The sequence below is a fragment of the Tasmannia lanceolata genome, unplaced genomic scaffold, assembly GCF_043159265.1.
Source record: "Tasmannia lanceolata isolate RefF3 unplaced genomic scaffold, GAP_Taslan_0.1 ptg000008l, whole genome shotgun sequence".
In the NCBI taxonomy this organism is placed as follows: domain Eukaryota; kingdom Viridiplantae; phylum Streptophyta; class Magnoliopsida; order Canellales; family Winteraceae; genus Tasmannia; species Tasmannia lanceolata.
Genome location: NW_027518685.1, coordinates 15,727,574 through 15,747,999, shown reverse-complemented (window position 1 = coordinate 15,747,999; position 20,426 = coordinate 15,727,574). Strand labels below are relative to the sequence as shown.

The window sequence follows — 20,426 nt, the reverse complement described above, 5'->3', positions numbered from 1 at the left end:
AGTAATCCATCATCTCTTCAGCGACACCAAGTAATCCCACATGGGACCCCCTACTTGGATCCTACAAACACTAAATCACATTTTGTAAAGGGAGATGATATTTTCACTCCCTCTGTAGTAGGCATTCGCCCCCCCCATTATAACGTGAACAGTGGGCAACTTTAACGCTTTTTGACTTCAAATCACGTTAAAGGGGGGCGAAAGCGTACTGCAAGGGGGGTGAAAATATCATCGCCCTTTGTAAATCCCTTAAGAAGGGGAAAAGCCCAAGCTTTAAACCCAGCTCCAACCACCAAAACCGAAGCAACATTACAATCAAGGATCCATATTAGGCCCAGGTCATCATTTTAAATATCCACCGAAACCAGCACGAAATGACCGAAATATTTCTGTTTCTATCCCCAACGAACTCAAAGCCAAAATGGCTAAAATGCATAAACCAAAATCACAAGTGTAATAGTGGTGTATTACATTTATATGTATTGCATAATTATATTTAATACGAATTGCATGCAAAATGTGGTGCATGTATTGCGTACGAATATTTATATGAATTACATGCGAAATTAGGTATGCTAAATTATAAGACATGCACAACCATACATGTTACTAGGTGTTTGAACTATCTTAGCTCCAATCTATCAAGCCCCATTTGGAATAAACTGTTGATTTTTGTAGGTTTTTATTTGTACAGATGGGATGTCTGTTCGGTACGAGAATGATACCATAAGGATCACCTGATGGTCTACAAGATCAATTTCTATTTCATGTACACATCCCCATGTGGAGTCCAAGCATAAACAAAGGTAGAAACACTAACAAGGGTGAAATATTAAATGCACAAAATATGTACCACGACATAGTATTATTCCCATAGACCGTTTCTCAAAATAAAGGACCAGATCAAACCCATAAAATTTGTTGTAAAATAAATCAGTATTTTTCAAACATAGTTCAAAAATAAGTACAAACCGCAGAGATCAGAAAGGGGGGCATATGGGTCGGCGCAACCTCTCCTCTAAAACCAGCATTTCTTCTTCTGTAAAACATGAAAAGAGTCAGATCACTTCCCATCACTCTCATGGCTGACAAATGAAACTCTTTAAGTAGAAGAAAGGGGATCTTGTCTGACTTACCCGGAATTTGGCTTCTTGTTGCCGATCTATGTAAGCGAGCAGTTCCTCTTGCCTCATTAGAGCTTCATGAAGAGCCTGCTCAGGAAGTAAATGCATACATAGGTATAAGCAGTAGAGAAGTATATACGACACACACAGAAAGAGATGTTCACAAGCAGAAATAAATGAAACGTGGTTATGTGATGCAGATATGCATTAATGAATGGAATTATATGATGCATGGTTATATTTTGCCTATAAAAAAATATGAGAGGGCAGAAGTGCAAGGGGCCACTTGTTCAATGCAATGATCCAAACCATTTATCTGCTTACTATGGACGCACACACAAAAAATGCTTCCCTATTATGTCATCGCAGGCTTGTGATTTATGGAGGTTTACTCTGATGACTGAATGTGGTTGTTTGTTAATTTCTTAACCATCCATTCAATGGCCATAAATATTGGAGGCTTACAATATTCCAAGCACTAAGAGATTGAAAGAGTGGCCCCCACTTGCACTTCTGCACGCTCATATTTGTATGTACATACAATGATATAAAAGATAGATACAAATAAATGAACACATGCATGTAGGTCTCATGACTAACCACATGACACATGCAGAAATGCCTACATACATTCTGAAAGGTACTTTATGCATATTAAGAAAATTCTCGAAGAGCTAAAGCAGGTTTAGTGCCGTATCTGGCATACACCCAATATGGGTATGAAATATCACAAGTTTTTGTGTTGGTGAACATATAGACAGATGCATGAAAATAAAGGATTATATCTTGCAAGAGAAACTAATTAAAATAAAAATATGTACCTTTTTGGTAGCAATGAGTTCTGCCTCTAAAGCATCAACACGGCAAACGGCAGCATTCAGCAATTCCTCTTTCTCAGAGGGCATCTCAGATGGCTTTGCTTGAAGAGTGTCAACCTTCTCCTCTAACTCAGCCAGTTTTTTCAGTACAGACGATAAGAGATCTGCCTCCATAAATCCAGGAGCAGGTGAAGGGGGGCGTGTTTCCTCTTTAGGCAGTGGGTCAAGTGTGAGGACAGGGTGGTCATTTTGATTGTACTCGGATAATTTGTTGGGAAGCTGCTTCACCACACGATAAGTGACCGACTGAAGCAGAGTGAAGAGGGTCATGACAAAAGTCATCATCACCACAAGAATTTGAGCACGAATTCCTTCTGGAGGCTTATGTGATTCTGACTTAGGAAATGACCCTGAATTTAAGATTTTATTAATACTGTGAGACCGACATTTTAAACACAAAATAAATAAAAAAAATAGGATGGATAATGTCTGAAATATAATCCCATATTCATTACATAGAAAAAAATGAGAAAAGAAATATCCAAATCAATGTGAATTAAGATCATGAGATCTAATTGAGGGGCAAAGATGGTGTTACAAAAGAATATTTAGTTGAGGAGCAATCTCTGCCCTGTATGTAGTTTTTCTCGTTGTTTTTTCCCTATCTGCTTTTACTATAGTATTCCCCCCCCCCACACCCCCACACACACACAAAGACCCCCACACACATACAAAATAATAATATTAATAAAAATAAATAGATAAAAAGAAAGAAATAAGAACACAAGATTTTGCCACTCAAATATGTACTTTAAAGAGAAAAACAAAATGGAACTTAAACCATATGTACTCTTAAGTCTTAACATGCTTCTGAATATGGTAGTAAAATTTACCCAGCTCCAGTAGAGTTTAAATTTGACAGTAAATTTCAGAAAGAATCCTGAATTCAAGAGAGTTGAAACCCGATCAAGCAATAGATATACCGGATTTATAAGACTCCCAAAAACTAAATTTGCATGGTTGAACAACATGCACTAAAATCAATAAGAGTTCATGAAAGCACTGACACACATAGGGCAGTCTTTATAATATAAAAACATACCGAGAAATAAAATCAATAAGAATTCATGAAAGCACTGAACACACCAAAGATCTAATAAACCAAGTGGCAAGAAGCACCAAGGGTGACAGAAAAAAAATATATGGCCCTATAAACACATTGAACTATATAAATATCATAATGTAATATCGAACAAATATTATTACAAACACAATTAATGTAATAAGTAAATTAAAGTGCTTATCTTTTCAGATAAAAAAGATTTGATCATCGCATTACCTGTTCAACGGAGAGGGGTCTATTTTTCATGGTTTAAGAAAATTATTATATAAAGTGCTTATCTTTTCAGATAACAAAATTTTGATCACCGCATTATCATAATGTAATATCGAACAAATATTATTACAAACACAAATAATGTAATAAGTAAATTAAAGTGCTTATCTTTTCAGATATAAAAGATTTGATCATCGCATTACCTGTTAAACGTAGAGGGGGTGTATTTTTCAGGGTTTAAGAAAATTATTATATAAAGTGCTTATCTTTTCAGATAACAAAATCTTGATCACCGCATTACCTGTTAAATGGAGATGGGGTGTTTTATGATTTCTGCACATCCCTTTTTCAATCTTCATCTCAATAGTCATAAACATCGCAGTTTTTAGATGCATGCTCCTTTTCCATTTATTTTCTTAATAATATGAAATATATACCTTTTACTTTAAAGACAAGCTTATTTATCCAGAATGATTTTAGGAAATAGTTTTAAAATGGGAGAGAAATTAAGAATGTTCTATGAGGGCAGAGTGACAACTTTTGTGGAAAATTAGAGATTTTAGGACATCAGAAACTTAACAACACCAAAGCCAATGAGAACAAGAAAGTTAGAAACTGATGGGATGATTTTAGGAGTGACATGTTTAGATTTTAGAGAGTTACAGACAAAATAAAATAATGATAAAGGCTTGAGAAGTAGTTTTTGGAAAAAACTGAAGTCAATCAGACCAAGAATGCTAGAAATTAATTGAATCATCAGACGCTAAGTGAGAGATTCAGTGATAATAGGAAAACCACGTGAGAGGGGGTTCGAGGCTGAGAGTTCAGAAGATTTTGAAGACAGAGTTTAGGGGAAAATCTGAAAAAGGTTACACAAGACAGGTTGTTCTCTTTATTTTTCAAATCCCATCTTCCTTCTTATTTTCAAAATAAATTGACCTCTTATATTACCCAGTCAAACATTTTCCCTATTTTAATGATTAATTAATCTTTACCACGGAAACAGGTTTGCAATAGAATATGAGCATCAGTCTACAAAAAAATCAGTACTAAAGTTTCCAACCTTTAAAGGTAGAAAGCTTTTGAAGGGACGCTTCTTTCTTCCATCCTGCATCCACAGCTTTATCCACCATGGGAACATATTCATCATACTCGGATAAGCCATTGATGTTGCTCACTTTTCCTGCCATTTTAGTCTGCAAATTTCATCACAACTAATCATCAAAGAGATACATCAAAGCCTCTGTAAACACTTCCACAAGTGCACTTATGAAATTGATTTTTTTTATAAAAATAAAATAAAAATAAAAAAGTTCCGGAAATACAAATAATAATAATAACTCTTATCAAGGTTTTAAATTTCGTCCGAAATCCAAAATTTCAGATTTCGCCCAAGACCGAAATCGAAATGGGCGAAATCCGAAATCGGTGAAATGTAACTTATTTCGGTCGAAATTTCAATTAAAAATTAATTTTTAAATTCTTTACCAAATTTTAACCGAAATTAATTTCGCCCCCCATTACCAAATTTTGGCCGAAATTTCGGGATTTCGGCTGAAATTTCAGTTTCGGTGGGGTCCGAAATTAACCTCGAAACCAAAATTTAAAACCTTGACTATTATTCCGCAGGTAACAAGCGTCAAACACTCAAACCAAAATTATGTTAAACTCAAGTAATGACGATGTTTAAAGGATGAAGTTTCAAATAATCTCCTGCACATGCTTCTGCATGCACTAAATTATTGGTTGAACAAATCATAATTCTTCCAAGATCACACTACTCTACTCAATAAACTGAACTCGGTTAACTTTCTTCAAATATCAATGTCAAATAAAAAGAGGCATTTGTTTGGGACCATCGCAGAAGGCATTTCGCAGACCGACTGTTGCATGAGAAGCCACATAGGATGAATTAAATGAATAACACAAAATCTGAGCCCATGTGGCTTCTCTCTCATGTAACAGCCGGTCCGCGAAATGCCTTGTGCGATTGTCCCTAGCAAATCCCATAAAAATAATAAAGACTTACTTCTTCACGAACAGGAGTCAGCCGAGGAAGTGAAATATAATTCCTCAATGCTTTTGGAGACGCAATGTCTTCAGCTTCCGAACCAGACTCGGCGGTGGATGTATCACCACCCTTTATCTGGTCCAACCAAAAGAAACAAAATTAACCTTCTAAAAAAATGGAGCAATCTTAACAGAAATCAGATGTACTGAAATTAAAATGTGATCCTTTTACGATGTTGACCAAATAATATTATCAAAAGATCTTACGCCTGGGTAATGTGGCTTAATATAAGTGATCTTCCCCTCGCTGTTTGAAACAGTCACGATTTGCCTAGTGTACCGTGCCTTACCATTAAGGACCATCTGCATGCCAATAGAAATCATCATATTCGATGAAGAGAACTCAACTCAACTAAGTCTTTGTCCCAAAATAGTTGGGATTGGCTAATGAAAATCCTTTAGAAAATTTTCAATTCGATGAAGAGAAAAATTAAAAAAATCCTAAAAAAAACCTATTTAGCATTTGGAGTAACACAAGCAATTAATATAACAAAAGGAAAGAAAAAACCTTCAATATAGTGGGGTCCTTCCATGGACCTTTATCAGACCTAAGGCAACCCCCCTGATCTGCACAGGTACAAGCACCTCCGAGAAATTCTGGCAACTCACTGGAGTTATCCAAGAAATGATAGAAGCTTTGAGAATGGTTGGTAACTTGGTACAGTTATAAATTTATTGAATATTATCACTTCCATTATCCAGAGAAATGCTTTTTTAAGCGGCATCTAGATAAATTCTATTAAAAAATAAGCGGATATAATTACCTAGCATCAATTATTTCAAGCAACTTACTCTGGTACTTATTTCCAAGAACCTGAAACAATTTTAGAAACATATCAACAACTCATACTACAAAAACCTTCTCAGTAGCTCCAGCAAAATTCTCACTCAAAAACAAAACTACAGAAAAAATGAATAATAATTAGTTAAAATAAGATATAAGGAAAACTCCCTTTCGTACATGAATCTTAGATGTGGTTTTGGGATCAATAAAAGATTTCACTGTGTTCCAGATCAGCCTAAAACCAGGCCCAGCATTGATGATAAACATTCGGCACAATGTCTGCAGCAGTGTAATTCCCAAGTTATAGGAAAAGAGTATAAATAACTAAATGTACATTTCTGATGTGAATTTGAACACATGTAATAATTTTGGGTTTTGAATCAAACAAAACAATTCATATATTTTTTTAGGCTCCGTTTCTTTCGTCGTAAAAATGGACATAAAATTTGTTTTATGTTCATTTTTAAGACATAAAACAAATTTTACGTCCATTTTACGTCGAAAGAAACAGAGCCTTAACTGGCAACAAAACACTCATGTATTGCACTCAAGTACGTACCTCGGGGTAATTGTCACCATCAATCTTCTGAAGCCGCACAATGAGCTCTCGTGCAGTCTTGCTGAAGTTTTTTAGGCTCTGTTAACAAATATATTTCATATAATGGATGGGGAAAGCAGAACAATAATCTATTAATATTACCATTCAAAAAAAAAAAAACAATCTATTAATATTACCATTCAAAAAAAATAATCTATTAATATTCCAATAATAAATATATGAGGAAAATGATTGTGAGGTTGAAGCTCATATAGCTTATATGAGCTTGAGGGCCCAAACATATGTGGGCTCACATTGTTAGGATGATCCAAAGCATTCATTTGAAAGGCCCTTACGTAGATAGGGTGTGTTAAAAAAATCAGCTCCCTAGGATCATCCTAACCCATCCAAAAGTGGAGGGCAAAATAGACAGACATCATTTTCCACAAATCTGCCCATTTTTGCCCTAGCTTTTGGAGGGGTTAGGATGATCCAATGGAGCTGATTTTTGGTACACACCCTATCTATGATGGGGCCTTGCAAATGAATGGTTTAGATCACCACAAAAAATGTGGGACCCATGTGTTTGGGCCCTCAAGCTCATATAAGCTATATGAGCTTCAAGCTCACAATCATTTTCCTCATATATATAATACAATAAGCTGGGATGAAAAGAGGAGAGTTTTTTCCATTTTTTTGAAAATCACATGAGAATTACACGTCACATTTTTTGACTTTTTTGAACAAATGCACCCATTCAACTCATATAATTTCAATCCTACCCCCCCTTTATGCTTCTAACAAAGGCACCCATTAGATCATATAATTTCAATCCTACCCCCTCCTTTATGCTTTTAACAAAGGCACCCATTAAAGCCATATAATGTCGATCTTACCCACCTCTCCTTTATGGTTTTTTAATTAAAAAACTATAGGATGATCTTGACCATCCGATTTAAGATAAGAGGAATTATGGAAACATCTATCGATTGGAGGGCTAGTACTATATAAGAGAAGAGAAAAGAAGAGAATTTTTTGAATTTTTAGAAAATTCTATGAGAATTACACATCACTTTTTTTGACTTTTTTTTAACAAATGCACCCATTCAACTCACATATTTTCAATCCTACCCCCTCCTTTATGCTTTTTAACAAATGCACCCATTAAAGCCACATAATTTCAATCTTACCCCCCTCCTTTATGGTTTTTTAATGAAAAATCTATAGGGTGATCTTAACCATCCGATTTAAGAGGAATTATGGAAACCTCTACAGATTGGACGGCTAGGATCAGCCTATGGAAATGATTCTTGGGGCACAACCTATTTATGTTGTGTTCCATCACATGGACGGTTTGGATCAACCTATGACGTGGTCCGTACAGTTATTTGCCGGCCCGTGCATCGCACGGGGTTTTTTACTAGTGTATGTATATATATATATATATATATATATATATATATATATATATATATATATATATATACATATAGAGAGAGAGAGAGAGAGAGAGAGAGAGAGAGAGAGAAAACGGTTCCTACACACATGTGTAGATAAGTTATCTACACACTAGCTTAAAATACAGTGGGGGCCACATTATTTGGGTGATCCAAACCATTCATTTTTAAGGCCCTCTCATAGATAGGGTGTCCACAAAAAATCAGATCCATAGGATCATCCTAACCATTTGAACTTTGGAGGCAAAAAATGAACTAATTTGTGAAGGTTTAAAGACATCCATTTTACCTCCACAAATCGTAGGGTTGGGATGATCCTATGGATCTGATTTTTTGTAGACACCCTATCTATGTGAGGGCCTTTAAAATGGATGGCTTGGATCACCCAAACAAAGTGGGCCCCCACTGTATTTTAAGCTAGTGTGTAGAGAACTCTCTACACATATGTGTAGGAACCGTTTTCTCATATATATATATATATATATATATATATATATATATATATATATATATATATATATATATATATAGAGAGAGAGAGAGAGAGAGAGAGAGAGAGAACGGTTTCTACACACAAGTGTAGATAACTTATCTACACACTAGCTTAAAATACAGTGGAGGGCATATTGTTTGGGTGATCCAAACCATTCATTTGATTGGCCCTCACATAGATAGGGTGTCTACAAAAAATCAGCTCCATAGGATCATCCCAACCCTACGATTTGTGGAGGCAAAATGGACGTGTATAAACCTTCACAAATCTATCCATTTTTTGCCTCCACGGTTCAAAGGATTAGGATGATCCTATGGAGGTAATTTTTTGTGGACACCATATCTATGTGAGGGCCAATCAAATGAATGGTTTGGATCACCAAAACAATGTGGGCCTCTGCTGTATTTTAAGCTAGTGTGTGGATAACTTATCTACACTTGTGTGTAGAAACCGTTTTCTCATATATATAAAGAAATTGCAATGAAGAGCTGCTTGAGGATTAAAGCAAACAGAAGAGATGACATACCACACCCTGAACATCTAGGATTGTTGTGCTCGAATCAATGTGTCTTTTTGCGGCAATTGAGCAAGCTGGAAACTTGATAGCAAAGCTCTTCTCGAACTCCTGAACATGGTATTTTATATAGCGGTCCATAGTTGTCACTTGCATTAGTTTGTTGGGATCAACTTTTCCAAGTCTTTCAATGTAAACCGGCCTTCCCTCCTTATCCACACCATGATGACCATGAGGGTAGTACTGTAAAACCTCATTCAACTCTTTGAACTCAAAATCCTGATGAAAAAATCAATGTCAGTGAACATATCAATAAACCAAGAAATGAGCCAAAATCAAAATTCCCGACATACAGGCTAAAAGATGAAAGGGATCCTAAACTTGGTGAGAATATTGGATTACCTCAAGGAGGGTCTCAAAACTAGTTAAAAATAACCATTCCAAAAATGCAAGTAGGTCATCAAATGAAATTACCTCCAAAATCGTGTCAGCACCAAACTCTTTCCTCCACTGAAGCATTTCAGCCCACATGTGCTTTGCTTTCTCAATATCAAACTTCCTTGCTTTCAAAAATCTGCAATCAAGCAATTCCTCGGGCATGTAAGTGTGAGTATGCATGAGAAGTTATTAAACAAAGTTAAACAAGCTAAAGCCCCACACAACACACAACAGAATGGTTTGGCTAAAACGGAATTTCATAGGAAAATTACCTGACCCAATGCACCAGTATGACAGATTAAAAGAGTAATACAAAATGCTAAGACAACGGAAACTCTGAACACTTAAAAACTGATGAAGTAAGCCATGAATAACTAGAAAACGATGACACAGCAAAGCTTTCTTCCTATGTCACAACGATCAATATAGAATTAGCTGGACCTGCCAGTCCAACCAGGTTCAACCAAACTAGGTCATTCACCAGTCCAGGAAAACTTAAAACCTGTTTTTATTTTTTTGGTATAAAACTGAACAAACTGCCCAGCACAACTACCAAGCCAACGACCCAGCTAAAAAGGCCAGTTATGCTCTGACTGGTTTTGAATACAGGTACTCAGTATATGTGTCCAATAGCATTAAATTTGGGGTTTGCATTTTCTGAAAAAGTGATGCGTAGAACTAATAAAATTAACTAACTGAATTGTACACCCCACTAGGATTAAAATCAACATCTTGGGAAAAGTTGAAACACTGGTTATATGAATAGAATATGAGGCAGGCATCTCGAACCAACAAAAATGGGATTTTCATTAAGTTCAGGTTAAGGACTTAATGGATGATTAGGGTTACAAGTTTTGGCAAATTATGAACTCTTTACACATTTAGGCATGTTAAACTCTTTCCATTTTTTTTTTTAAAAAAGGCATGTTAAACTCTTCCAAAATTACACTTAGATGTTAGGATAAGTTTTGATGAGAATTTTACATAAGTTTCATTTCAAACATAAAATTAGTTTTCTTTATCTTATCAGAAAAATTGCTTTCACGGAATGGTTAAAGCGTGTGCCCGTCAAGAACGTGGGGTTTCCCCGCAAGAGTTCGAATCTCTACGACAATGTTTCAATGTTTTAAGCAGAAGTTTCTGACTTTATTGTGCTGAACGAGCTTATTGACTTGCTGATAGTTGGCGGATATGTTATGTGGTCCAATAGCTAAGAATTTCATTGATGGGTAGATTGGACCGGTTTCTTCACTTATGAGATTAGAGACTAACTTCTTGGGTGATAGGATAGTGGCTCTTCTTTGTTTGGAATCTGTGCATGTCCCGATGTTTCTTAAATCTGCAGTTCCAGTCAACAAGTTTGTGGATGCCAAGCCCACCTTCGCAAATAGGCCGAGTCACAATGTTCCAATTGACCCCATGATTACGGTGGTTATCCCCTGAACCAGTCAAAAAGAAATTTTGAGATACGGATTCAATCTTTTCTTAAGTCCCCCTTGGGATATAAAAGACTGCGGACCAGTAGATTTCATAGTAATTAAGCACAGAGCGAACAAGTTGAGTTCCAGTGTTCCAGCAACCGAGAGAAAACTTCCAACCAGCCAGTATTGCCCTGATCTTAGAGATGATAGGCTTACAGAATTTTGGATTCAGTCTTCCATAGAATAATGGAGCGGTTTCTTCACTTATAAGATTAGAGACTGACTTCTTGGGTGATAGGCAAGTGGCTCTTCTTTGTTTGGGATCTGTGCATGCCCCGATGTTTCTTAAATCCGCAGGGGTGGTTAGTTGAACGGCTCCTTTTAGGATTGAAACATTGTCTCCAGAGTCTATGGACTTAAATTTTTTTATTTGTTGAATACAAGTTCATAATTTCCTGAGACTCTGGATTTGCATAAATCCTACATAAATTTCTAGAGACCTTGAAGAAAATGAACATGGTAGAGAGAATAAACAATCATTACTGAGGAAAGATGCTTGGGTGAACAAATGAGGCAGCGAAGAACAGAGGCTGCATGGGAGGCAGCGATGGGAAGAAAGAGGTGAAAATCCATTATTCAGCAACTAGGGGCATTGCCAGGATGGGGGATTGGTGACTAGAAGTGCTTAGGATGCTGGTACATCAATTTCCGTTTCAGCAAATTCTGCAAAAAATGCAAAATGGGTCAAGAAGCGACGTTCAGAAACTAGGTTATCATGGGAGAAATGTCATGCACAGCCTCAGTACCACGTGAACCAGCATCATGAAAGTCTTGGCAGCTCTGGACTTGGTATGTCATATATGGTCATTGCAATCATGATTTTAAATTTCCACTGAAACCGACATGAAACAACCAAAATGTTTTTGTTTCCATCCCCACCGAAACACATACAAAAGCAGAAATGCATACTGAAACCCAGATCGTAAGTGTATCATACCATATCAGTATATGTTACATAATTATATTATATGAATTGCATGCGAAATGTGGTGTATGTACTACATATAAATATTTACGTAAATTACATGAGAATTGTGGTATGTAATGAATTACTAAACATGTACGATAGCACACGTCACTAGGTTTGCTATGTTGTCAAACCATTATGTATGGTTGTCTTGCTTATGTGATGGTTTCTAGGTGAGTATTTATGCTTATCCTAACATTTTTTTAGGTTTAATCTTAAAATTCTATCATTTGCATATGTTTCCATACGTTCCTGTGATATTCTAGAATTTTTATCAAAATTTCCATCCAAAGCCAAAACATTTTTGTTTTCATGGCCACCGAAATGGAAACCGAAATCGAAATTCAAAACCTTGATAGCAACAATGCAAAATTTTCTAAAAAGGTGGGGGTGGCACCAATTGAGGAGAAGATGAGAGAGAAACGCTTAAAATGGTTTGGGCATATCCAACGTAGGCCTTTGGGTGCTCCATTGAGAAGAAGTGACTGGTGCCAAGTTGATGGAGTAAAAAGACGTAGGGGCAGATCGAAAACAACTTGCGTAGAAACAGTGAGGAAAGACTTGAGGGCTAGGAACATAACAGAGAACATGACCTTTGATAGGAGAGAATGGAAGAAAATGATCCATGTAGACGAACCCAACTAGTGTCAGGATTAGACTTAGTCAATTTGAGCCGGGTAGATCCTTTCACCTTCTTCATGAAAATTTTCTAAAGGATTCATTAGCCGACCCCAACTAGTATGGGATAAAGGCTTCGTTGAGTTGTATTGCAACAATGCAAAAGCGGCCTTAGGAAGGAAAGCTTGGAGGAAGATGGAGGGAAACAAAATAAGGGTGAAGGTAGAGGTGGGCTTGATTATGGATGAGAAGAAACTAGTTACAGAGATGCAAAGTGGGCGTAATAACTAGTCCATGGAGGAAGCCCAAAGTTGGATTCAGTGACAGTGAGTTTTATGTTTCTTGCCTACAATCACTGAAATAGAGCAGAGGTAGAGGGGGTGGTTGATAAGCTTCATATCGACAGATGTAGTATCAAAGCAACCCAAGAAGTATAGGGATTAAACTCTTCTCCATTTTCTTCTCAAGTTGGAAAGCTGGACCAAGGGGATGGCCTTCAAATCCTTGTGGTGTCATTTCAATGGCATTCTTCTATATGCTTGGTTGGTGGAAATGTTAGTGGCCTTGGGAGTATCCACTGGGGTCCTAAAGATTGACCCGGCGATGGCGAAGGCAGAAAAGGTGGAGTATGGGAGGATAATAATAAATCTAAAACAAGTTTCAAACCCCCATCATTAATAGATTTGGTCGTGCATGGGTAAATACACACGATTGGTGTACGGGAGGAGTCAGTAGACGATGAGGTGGAGCAGAAGGAGAGGTTTCCAGATGCAGGGCTAATGGCAAGATCGCTTACCCTCTGGTGATGGATGATCAACGGCCTATGCCTCTACAAGTGATATCTAGGCTTGTATGGGGCTTCCAAAACCTGAGGAAGACAGCAAGCGAGGTACCTTTGTTCGCTTCTTGTCCACCAAGCATGGAAGTTTAAGAAAAAATAAAGATAGAAATAGAAGAAAGTTTGATCGGAAGCTTACCTCAACACCAGAGTGATGGGAAGGAACGGAAGAAGAAGATTTAGATTCTCCAAATGGGAGGATTCAATGGTTATTTAAATCACGAATTCAATAGGCTTGGGGAGAGATGCATTTGGAAAGAATTAGGATTGTTATAACAGAGGGAGAGGGGTATATCGTACGTCGTGCAGAGATTTCCGCCTCAATCAAGATCTTTCCCGATTAAGTGGAGAGAAATTAGGGGGTTTTAGTGTCACAATGTTAGGAGCAGGAAGCGAAAATTTCTCACGTAACTGCTCCCATTTCAACAGAACCGTGCCGCAGGAGAAATTTTAAAAACTGTAACTTTGCATGAAGGGAGAGAATTTCAGCCCATTTCATTAAAAAACTGAGATTTTCTGCCCGTCACATTAAAAAACTGACTAACTATGCACGAAGAGAGAGCTGTTCTGCCATTTCGACTCAAATTCGAAAAAACAGACCAAATAGCACCGGATTGTAAAGGGAAAAACTTTTCCAAATAAAACTATTCTTGAAAAAGAAGAATGACACATGGAAAGAAACATGCTTAGTATGTAATATAGATATATGAGCATGGATTAAAATAATGTGTTATAGCTCAATACGTATCAAAGTTTTGGATGGGTAATATAAAACAACACTGTGCGTCAACTGTACTGCTGAAAAGTAATTTTATAAATATATACTGTATTTATATTTAAAAGTAGTATTTATTCTTTCTCAATTTATATAATATTTTTATCAGGAGAATATATGTTATATTTTTTTTTTTAAATGTAGTACTTATTCTTTCTCACTTTATCTAATATTTTTATCCGGTCTACATTTTTTAACCACAAAGTTCATATTGCATTGTCCAACCATAGCCAATGCCCATACATATTGCTGATATGTATTGGCTTTTGGTCTGTCTAATAGGTATCACATTTTCAGGATCATGGCAGACCTTTTTATATCAGCACTTCACATGCAGTACAACATCCATTCTCACATAAACTTATATAGCAATAGTTCACATATAGGCCCATATTTCCCAATATAAAAGAAAGTTTCTCAAAACTATCTTAGAGATAATATAGCCGAGCAGTGAGAATGATGAGAAGTCTTTTGTATCAGCAACTTGATCAAAATTTCCACAATGGATTAATTTTACAAGGATATCTGCTACAAACCAGCCAAAAGATGCATCGTGATAAAAGGCAAATTAAAGAGAGGAAGTACAAAGATAAGGTACCTCAACATCATATGATAGTCATCATGCCTTGCAGGTAGCAGTTCATCCAAAATCAATGCTTGGCGAAATGCATCAACAGCCTCAAGCTCCTCAACATCTCGCACATCTTCAATTGAGACAGAAATAACTCTACCATCATTCTTCTTCCTACCTTTTTTCTTGAGAGAATGCCTGAATTTAGTGGATGCATGTATTGCTTTCTTCTTCAGTGACCCAATTCTCGTCCTCCTCTCATCTTCTGAATTTTCAAAATCAGATTTCCTTTCTCTTCTTTCATCATGACTAGAGAAGCCCTCAAAGCCTGTAATATGTTACAAAGTTAAGGACGAACTACTAAATGATAAACAGTTTAAGTTAACACTGTCTTTATGGAAGCTGTGTTCTTGAAGTAACTCTTCTATATTCATTCTAATAATAAAGCCTAAATCAAACTTCTATGAATCCAGATTATTTAGTTTCCAAGTGACAACTAGTGCGATGTCGAATTTATGAGACCTCATATGCCATGAAATGATTTTGATTAGTGTTAAGTATAAAGCTTCTATCAATACAAAGATGATAATTATCTTCTGCCATAGAATGTGCAAGTTTTTTTTAAAAGAATGTGCAAGTTCTAGAAGGGATTTAAACAGAATCACAGGCTTCAAGCATAGTATTATCATGTCCAGTCATCAAACATCAAAATGAGGAAGCCCCTTGACATAAAATATGAATTTCATATCCTTTTTGGTAGCCTCGCTGCACTCGCGCTGAGTAAAATTGACACTCAACATTGCCAGCTGTTACCCATTTCGAGCCTAAATATAAAACTAGGCCCTCTGTAACCGAGACAGAGACCAGAAAGGACCAACTGTAGGCAGTGAAGTAAATCTTCATGTGCAGATGCTGAAGTTAAAAAAGGGACCCCACAAGCAGAACATGAAATGAGTCACTGTAAGCAAAATCATGCATGCTGTTACCCTGTTGATCATATTGAGACATTTTTTTTTGAAGGATTGAATTGAGCCTACTCAGTTAGGAATATTTTTTGGGAAAACAATATCCAGGAATGGTGCATGTGGAATCAACACTCTATCTAACTGGGTGTTCATGTCATTCTGCATGTGTTTGTCCATGCATCTTCAATGCACCATTAAAACAAATAGACCATTCAAATGCATAAAAGCAGCATAAACCATGCAGCCAATGGTGCAACTGAACTAGATACAATTATTCTGCCTGCGTACACTTTAGCCTTTCATCTCACTCATCCGATTCATTATGGATTTGTTTTCTATTAGGCTTGATTAGATGCCTCTTAAGGTTTGGTCACTTAAATATTTCACAAGGTTAAAGTGTCAAAAATATATAACAGACCCGTGCAAGACACTCCAGTCATGCGTCGGACACGACGACAATGTCCTTGTCCATGATATCATGGGCTGTTTGCAATCAGCATCATCATTTCACTCAAAACGGTTCACATGGTGGGAAGCAGGCTATGCAATCTGCACGGCCTCCAGCCATCCAGTCTGTGTTGCATGGATTCGGATTCGCATCGCATGTCGGAATCCAACACGGATTCGAGATGTCGGATTCGGTAAACATTAAAAAAGTAAGATTCGTGGATTCGATATTATTTAAATAAAATAAAATTTTAAAAATTAAAAATTAAAATTTTAAATATATATTTCCTAAAACCTACACACACGCGCACACACGCACACGCACGCGTGTGCACACACACACACACATATATATATGCATGTGTGTGTGTATACATATATACTTATGAAAAATTTGAAGATGAAGGATTCTGCTATACATATATACTTATGAATCATGTGGAGAGCTATGATTTAGCTGACACTCGACACGCAAATCCATATAGACAAATTATGATTATATATACTTTCTATTTTAGCCGGTCCCCGTTTCTAAATTTAGGAGGTTTGCCATGTCCGACACTCTGTGTCAGTGTCGACACGCGACATTCATGTCCGTGTCCACAAATCATAGGTGGAGAGCAATCCAACAATCAAAGGCCTAACCAGTCCAAATTTGATTTGATCATGTGGAGAGAAATCCAACTGTCAATGGAGGCATATAGATTATATATTATAATGCTCTAATATGAAGACATTCATGTACCTTACACGATTATCATCATCAGGTAGTCACAAAATAAGGGATAAAAAAGGATATATAGAGAAAAACTGCTCACTTTTTCATGTGTTAGGATGATATAGTATCCGTGTAACTACAAGAGACTACATCAAGGGATTCCTACCACTTCATGCGAAAAAGAACATCGACCCCAGTGTAAGTTGGAACTTGGAACCAAAGCAGCTCAGATGTTCCTTTGTAATAGTGAGTCGATGAGGTATTCTCATAAATGATTTATTAGAGGTAAGACAGTAATCTGTTCTACCGGATTTACCTCTAGTGAGCATTATATAATGCCAGAGCTGAGCTGACAAATTGTGACATTCCCGTATAAAATCCATCATTAGATTTATCATATTTCAATACTACAATGCTTCTATATCACTAACATACAGGGATTCCTCAATGAAACATTGCCTAGAAGATAAAACTGCAGGTTGCATTTATGACTAAGAAAGTTCAGAAATAACTGCAATTTATTGTGTATAAATTTAAACTGTAACAAACAAAAAATTGAACAGCATTTGCAAGTTAGTGTATAATAATGGTTTTGATTAGCACTTTAAACGGTCAATGGAACTCAATCCTTGGATTGACCCAATGACGTAAAATTAAAATTTTGGAATCTATGCATTGACATGTTCCATCACGATCAGTAGTTGCCTAATTGCTTTGTCATTCAAAATCATTATGCATTGACACAATGAGTATTTTGTAGATCATCATCGGAGGTAAATTATCAAGTAGAAAGTCGGGAAGGGCATGTTCAGCACTTGTATGAATATTTTAGCCAGGTAGACAATCCACTAAAATATTCCAGAACAAATAAAGTAGTTCTACCAACTAAGACAGTGACTATGGAGTCCTCATAGGTTCTGCTAGATAATGTTCAACATAACTACCTATAGTGTCTCAGTATTGCCGAGACTTGTCAGTCATCCAACCAACCAACCAAGAGCATTAAAAATTCACACCAAAGAAAGCAAAAAGAAATGAAAAGAAAAAAAAATAAAAATTATTGAATATAGAAACATTCTCATAACATAAAATGGGTAGCATCCAAATTCTAGGAAGCAAAATGCAAACTCAAAATTGATGAGAACAGGCCGATGTTCTGGAAACACCAAACCAACAAGATAGCTGCAATCAAATTCCGAAATAGCTTAAGAAATCCAAGCTCAAACTAAAAAAAAAACCCAGGTGAAGCACCTTTGACTGCACAGTAAAGATTTAACAATCTATCCCCCAACTTAACCCATAAACAAGAAAAAGAAAATCTATCAATGAATACATGACCCAATGTTCTAAAAAAATGGGGATTTCCCAAATAACCCCAGCTTTATTTTACTGTTATCACCTATAATGACTAAACAAAGCTAATGCTGGTCTTTGCATCAGGATAACAAAAGCCTTGGATCTGTGCAATCTAAAATCCAAAGTAAAAATAAAAATAAAAATTCCCTATCTATTAAAAAATTTAAGATCTATATTCCATGGAAAAAATTAAAACTATTAATGAATTTCATGGAATCACAACAGCTAACCCAATCTCTCCTACTTACAGTTGATATTTTTTAAAAAAAAGAAAAACTCAAAACCCTAGCATAGAGAAATGTAATAAGCAAATCTCTAAATCAAATGATAAGACATTACAATATAATCCAAAAACATCAGAATAAAATCAGTTGGATTGAAAACTACTCACAAGGCCTAGCGAATCGATCGAGTGGGCCCGACATGTTAAGAATTTCGTATGGGTAAAAGAAATTCAGGGCCTGACGATCAAAAGATGATGAAAAAACAACCAAACCCTAGAAAAACCTGCATTCCGGACAAAAACCCTAGAAAAATTAGAAACGTACAGATCTAAAGAAGAATGCCTCAAAAAGCTAGAAAAATACCTCAAATGGTTCGTAAAGAGAAGAGGAATCCAGATCGACGATCAATGAAGGATGATTAAGTCGTTTATCAGACAATCTTTTTCAGCTGGAATATGCAATGAGATGGAGAAGACGAGTAAATCGCCGATTTAAGAGGAGGGAGATCTAGAAAAATCGGGAGTTTGGAGGAGGAGGAGGAGCGTGAGTATTATATTAGTGCGAATTACGAAGCGTTTATTTGTTGGACGCTTTTTACTGAGGTGGGGCCCATGTTTTGGTTCTGTGGGGCCCAGATATTAAGTTCTTGACACGTGGCGAAGAGAACCTCTTTGACAGGGAAGCTCTCGAGTTTTCTCCGGCGCTAAGTTTTTATTGCTTCTCTTTGGTTTTCGGCGTGAGACGGAACCTTTTTGCTTGACTTTTGTGATAATATTTAAAAGCCTTTTCACTCCCCCCCTCATTCCGTATGCGCCCCCCTGATATACTTGCACAGTGGGCAACTTTAACGCTTTTTGACGTCAAATCACATAATAAGTGGGGTGCATGCGTAATGCAAGGGGAGTGACCCTTTTCTGGCCTCTTTACCTTTGTTGTGTCGTTTTTCGTCAACGTTAGGCCTGTCAACGAACCCAATTAGGATCCTAATTGGGTTGGATTATAATTGAAGCATTCCTCCATTCCTCAATTAGAACGTTGGGTTCCGTTTTGGGAATGTTTTTTCTTTTACTTCCACTTCTATATTTCGTACATTCAACACCCCTCCAAATACAAGCCATTTTAATCTGTTTGATTTTCTTATTAAATCAAGAGAAAAAAGATAAGTAAAGACATGGGAACGGGAAATGATATTTACGCCCCACCGGGGACACCCATTTGCCAGTATACTTTGCAATCAAAGCCTCTAGATTTTTCTGACATAAAGTACATGAGCCCCCTTTTTGCCATTGATACACTGACGCTGGGTGTCTCTGGTGATGAAAAGGGTCGTAAATATCACTTCCCAATGGGGAATTGGGAGTATGTTATCTTTTTCCTTCCGGACAACTTAATTACTTCCTTACTTAAACCTACAACACTAATCAAAATATCAAATGAACAGGGGTGGTGCCACCAACCCATCCAGCTAATTCTCAAGTCAACTTTCATTGGTCACCTAATTTTGAAATTCATTAAAAATAAGTGGATTCTTTAACTTGGTTAATAACATTCAACCCTTTCTTTTCTTCTAGCTTTAAAAAGGAAGAAAATTTGTGTTACCGTCATTTTAATTAATTAATTTAGGGGATTTGAGCTACCAGCTTAATAATCAAGGCTTTGTTCTTCATCGTGGAAGTCCGAGATTAAATCCTAGTTTACCTACACAAAAAAAAATTTAATTAATTAAATTAGAGATTAATAACCAAGCCATCAAACGCCTTCTTAATTAGCATTGCCAATATTTTCTTGTTTAGAGAAATTAAATTTTTATTAAAATGTTTTCGAATTAAATTATTATTTAAATTTGATTCCATTATATGTTTCCAGTGAAATTGGAATAGGAATCGGAATAGAT

At 36.5% G+C, this 20,426-nt stretch overlaps 1 protein-coding gene across 1 annotated transcript; it reads right to left on the bottom strand.

The window, feature by feature from the left end:
• Positions 1–809: 809 nt before the first annotated feature.
• LOC143884547 (phosphatidylinositol/phosphatidylcholine transfer protein SFH8-like) lies at positions 810–19,103 on the bottom strand. The gene is made up of 15 exons (XM_077388174.1): positions 18,896–19,103; positions 18,700–18,815; positions 14,850–15,150; positions 9,609–9,708; positions 9,147–9,413; positions 6,692–6,769; positions 6,310–6,411; positions 6,113–6,162; positions 5,857–5,956; positions 5,556–5,651; positions 5,308–5,424; positions 4,342–4,474; positions 1,946–2,352; positions 1,137–1,211; positions 810–1,039 (listed from the first exon to the last, which is right to left on the bottom strand). The coding sequence occupies exons 2-15, from the start codon at positions 18,731–18,733 to the stop codon at positions 1,019–1,021; spliced, it is 1,881 nt and encodes a 626-aa protein (XP_077244289.1). The 5' UTR covers positions 18,734–18,815; positions 18,896–19,103; the 3' UTR covers positions 810–1,018.
• Positions 19,104–20,426: the final 1,323 nt, after the last annotated feature.

Excerpts from the sequence above, each read along its gene's own strand:
- LOC143884547 (XM_077388174.1), bottom strand. The coding sequence starts at position 18,733 with ATGTCGGGCCCACTCGATCGATTCGCTAGGCCTT. Across the intron at positions 6,770-9,146 it reads TCCTAGATGTTCAGGGTGTG|AGCCTAAAAAACTTCAGCAA; the intron begins GTATGTCATCTC and ends ATTTGTTAACAG. Across the intron at positions 5,652-5,856 it reads AGGACCCCACTATATTGAAG|ATGGTCCTTAATGGTAAGGC; the intron begins GTTTTTTCTTTC and ends ATTGGCATGCAG.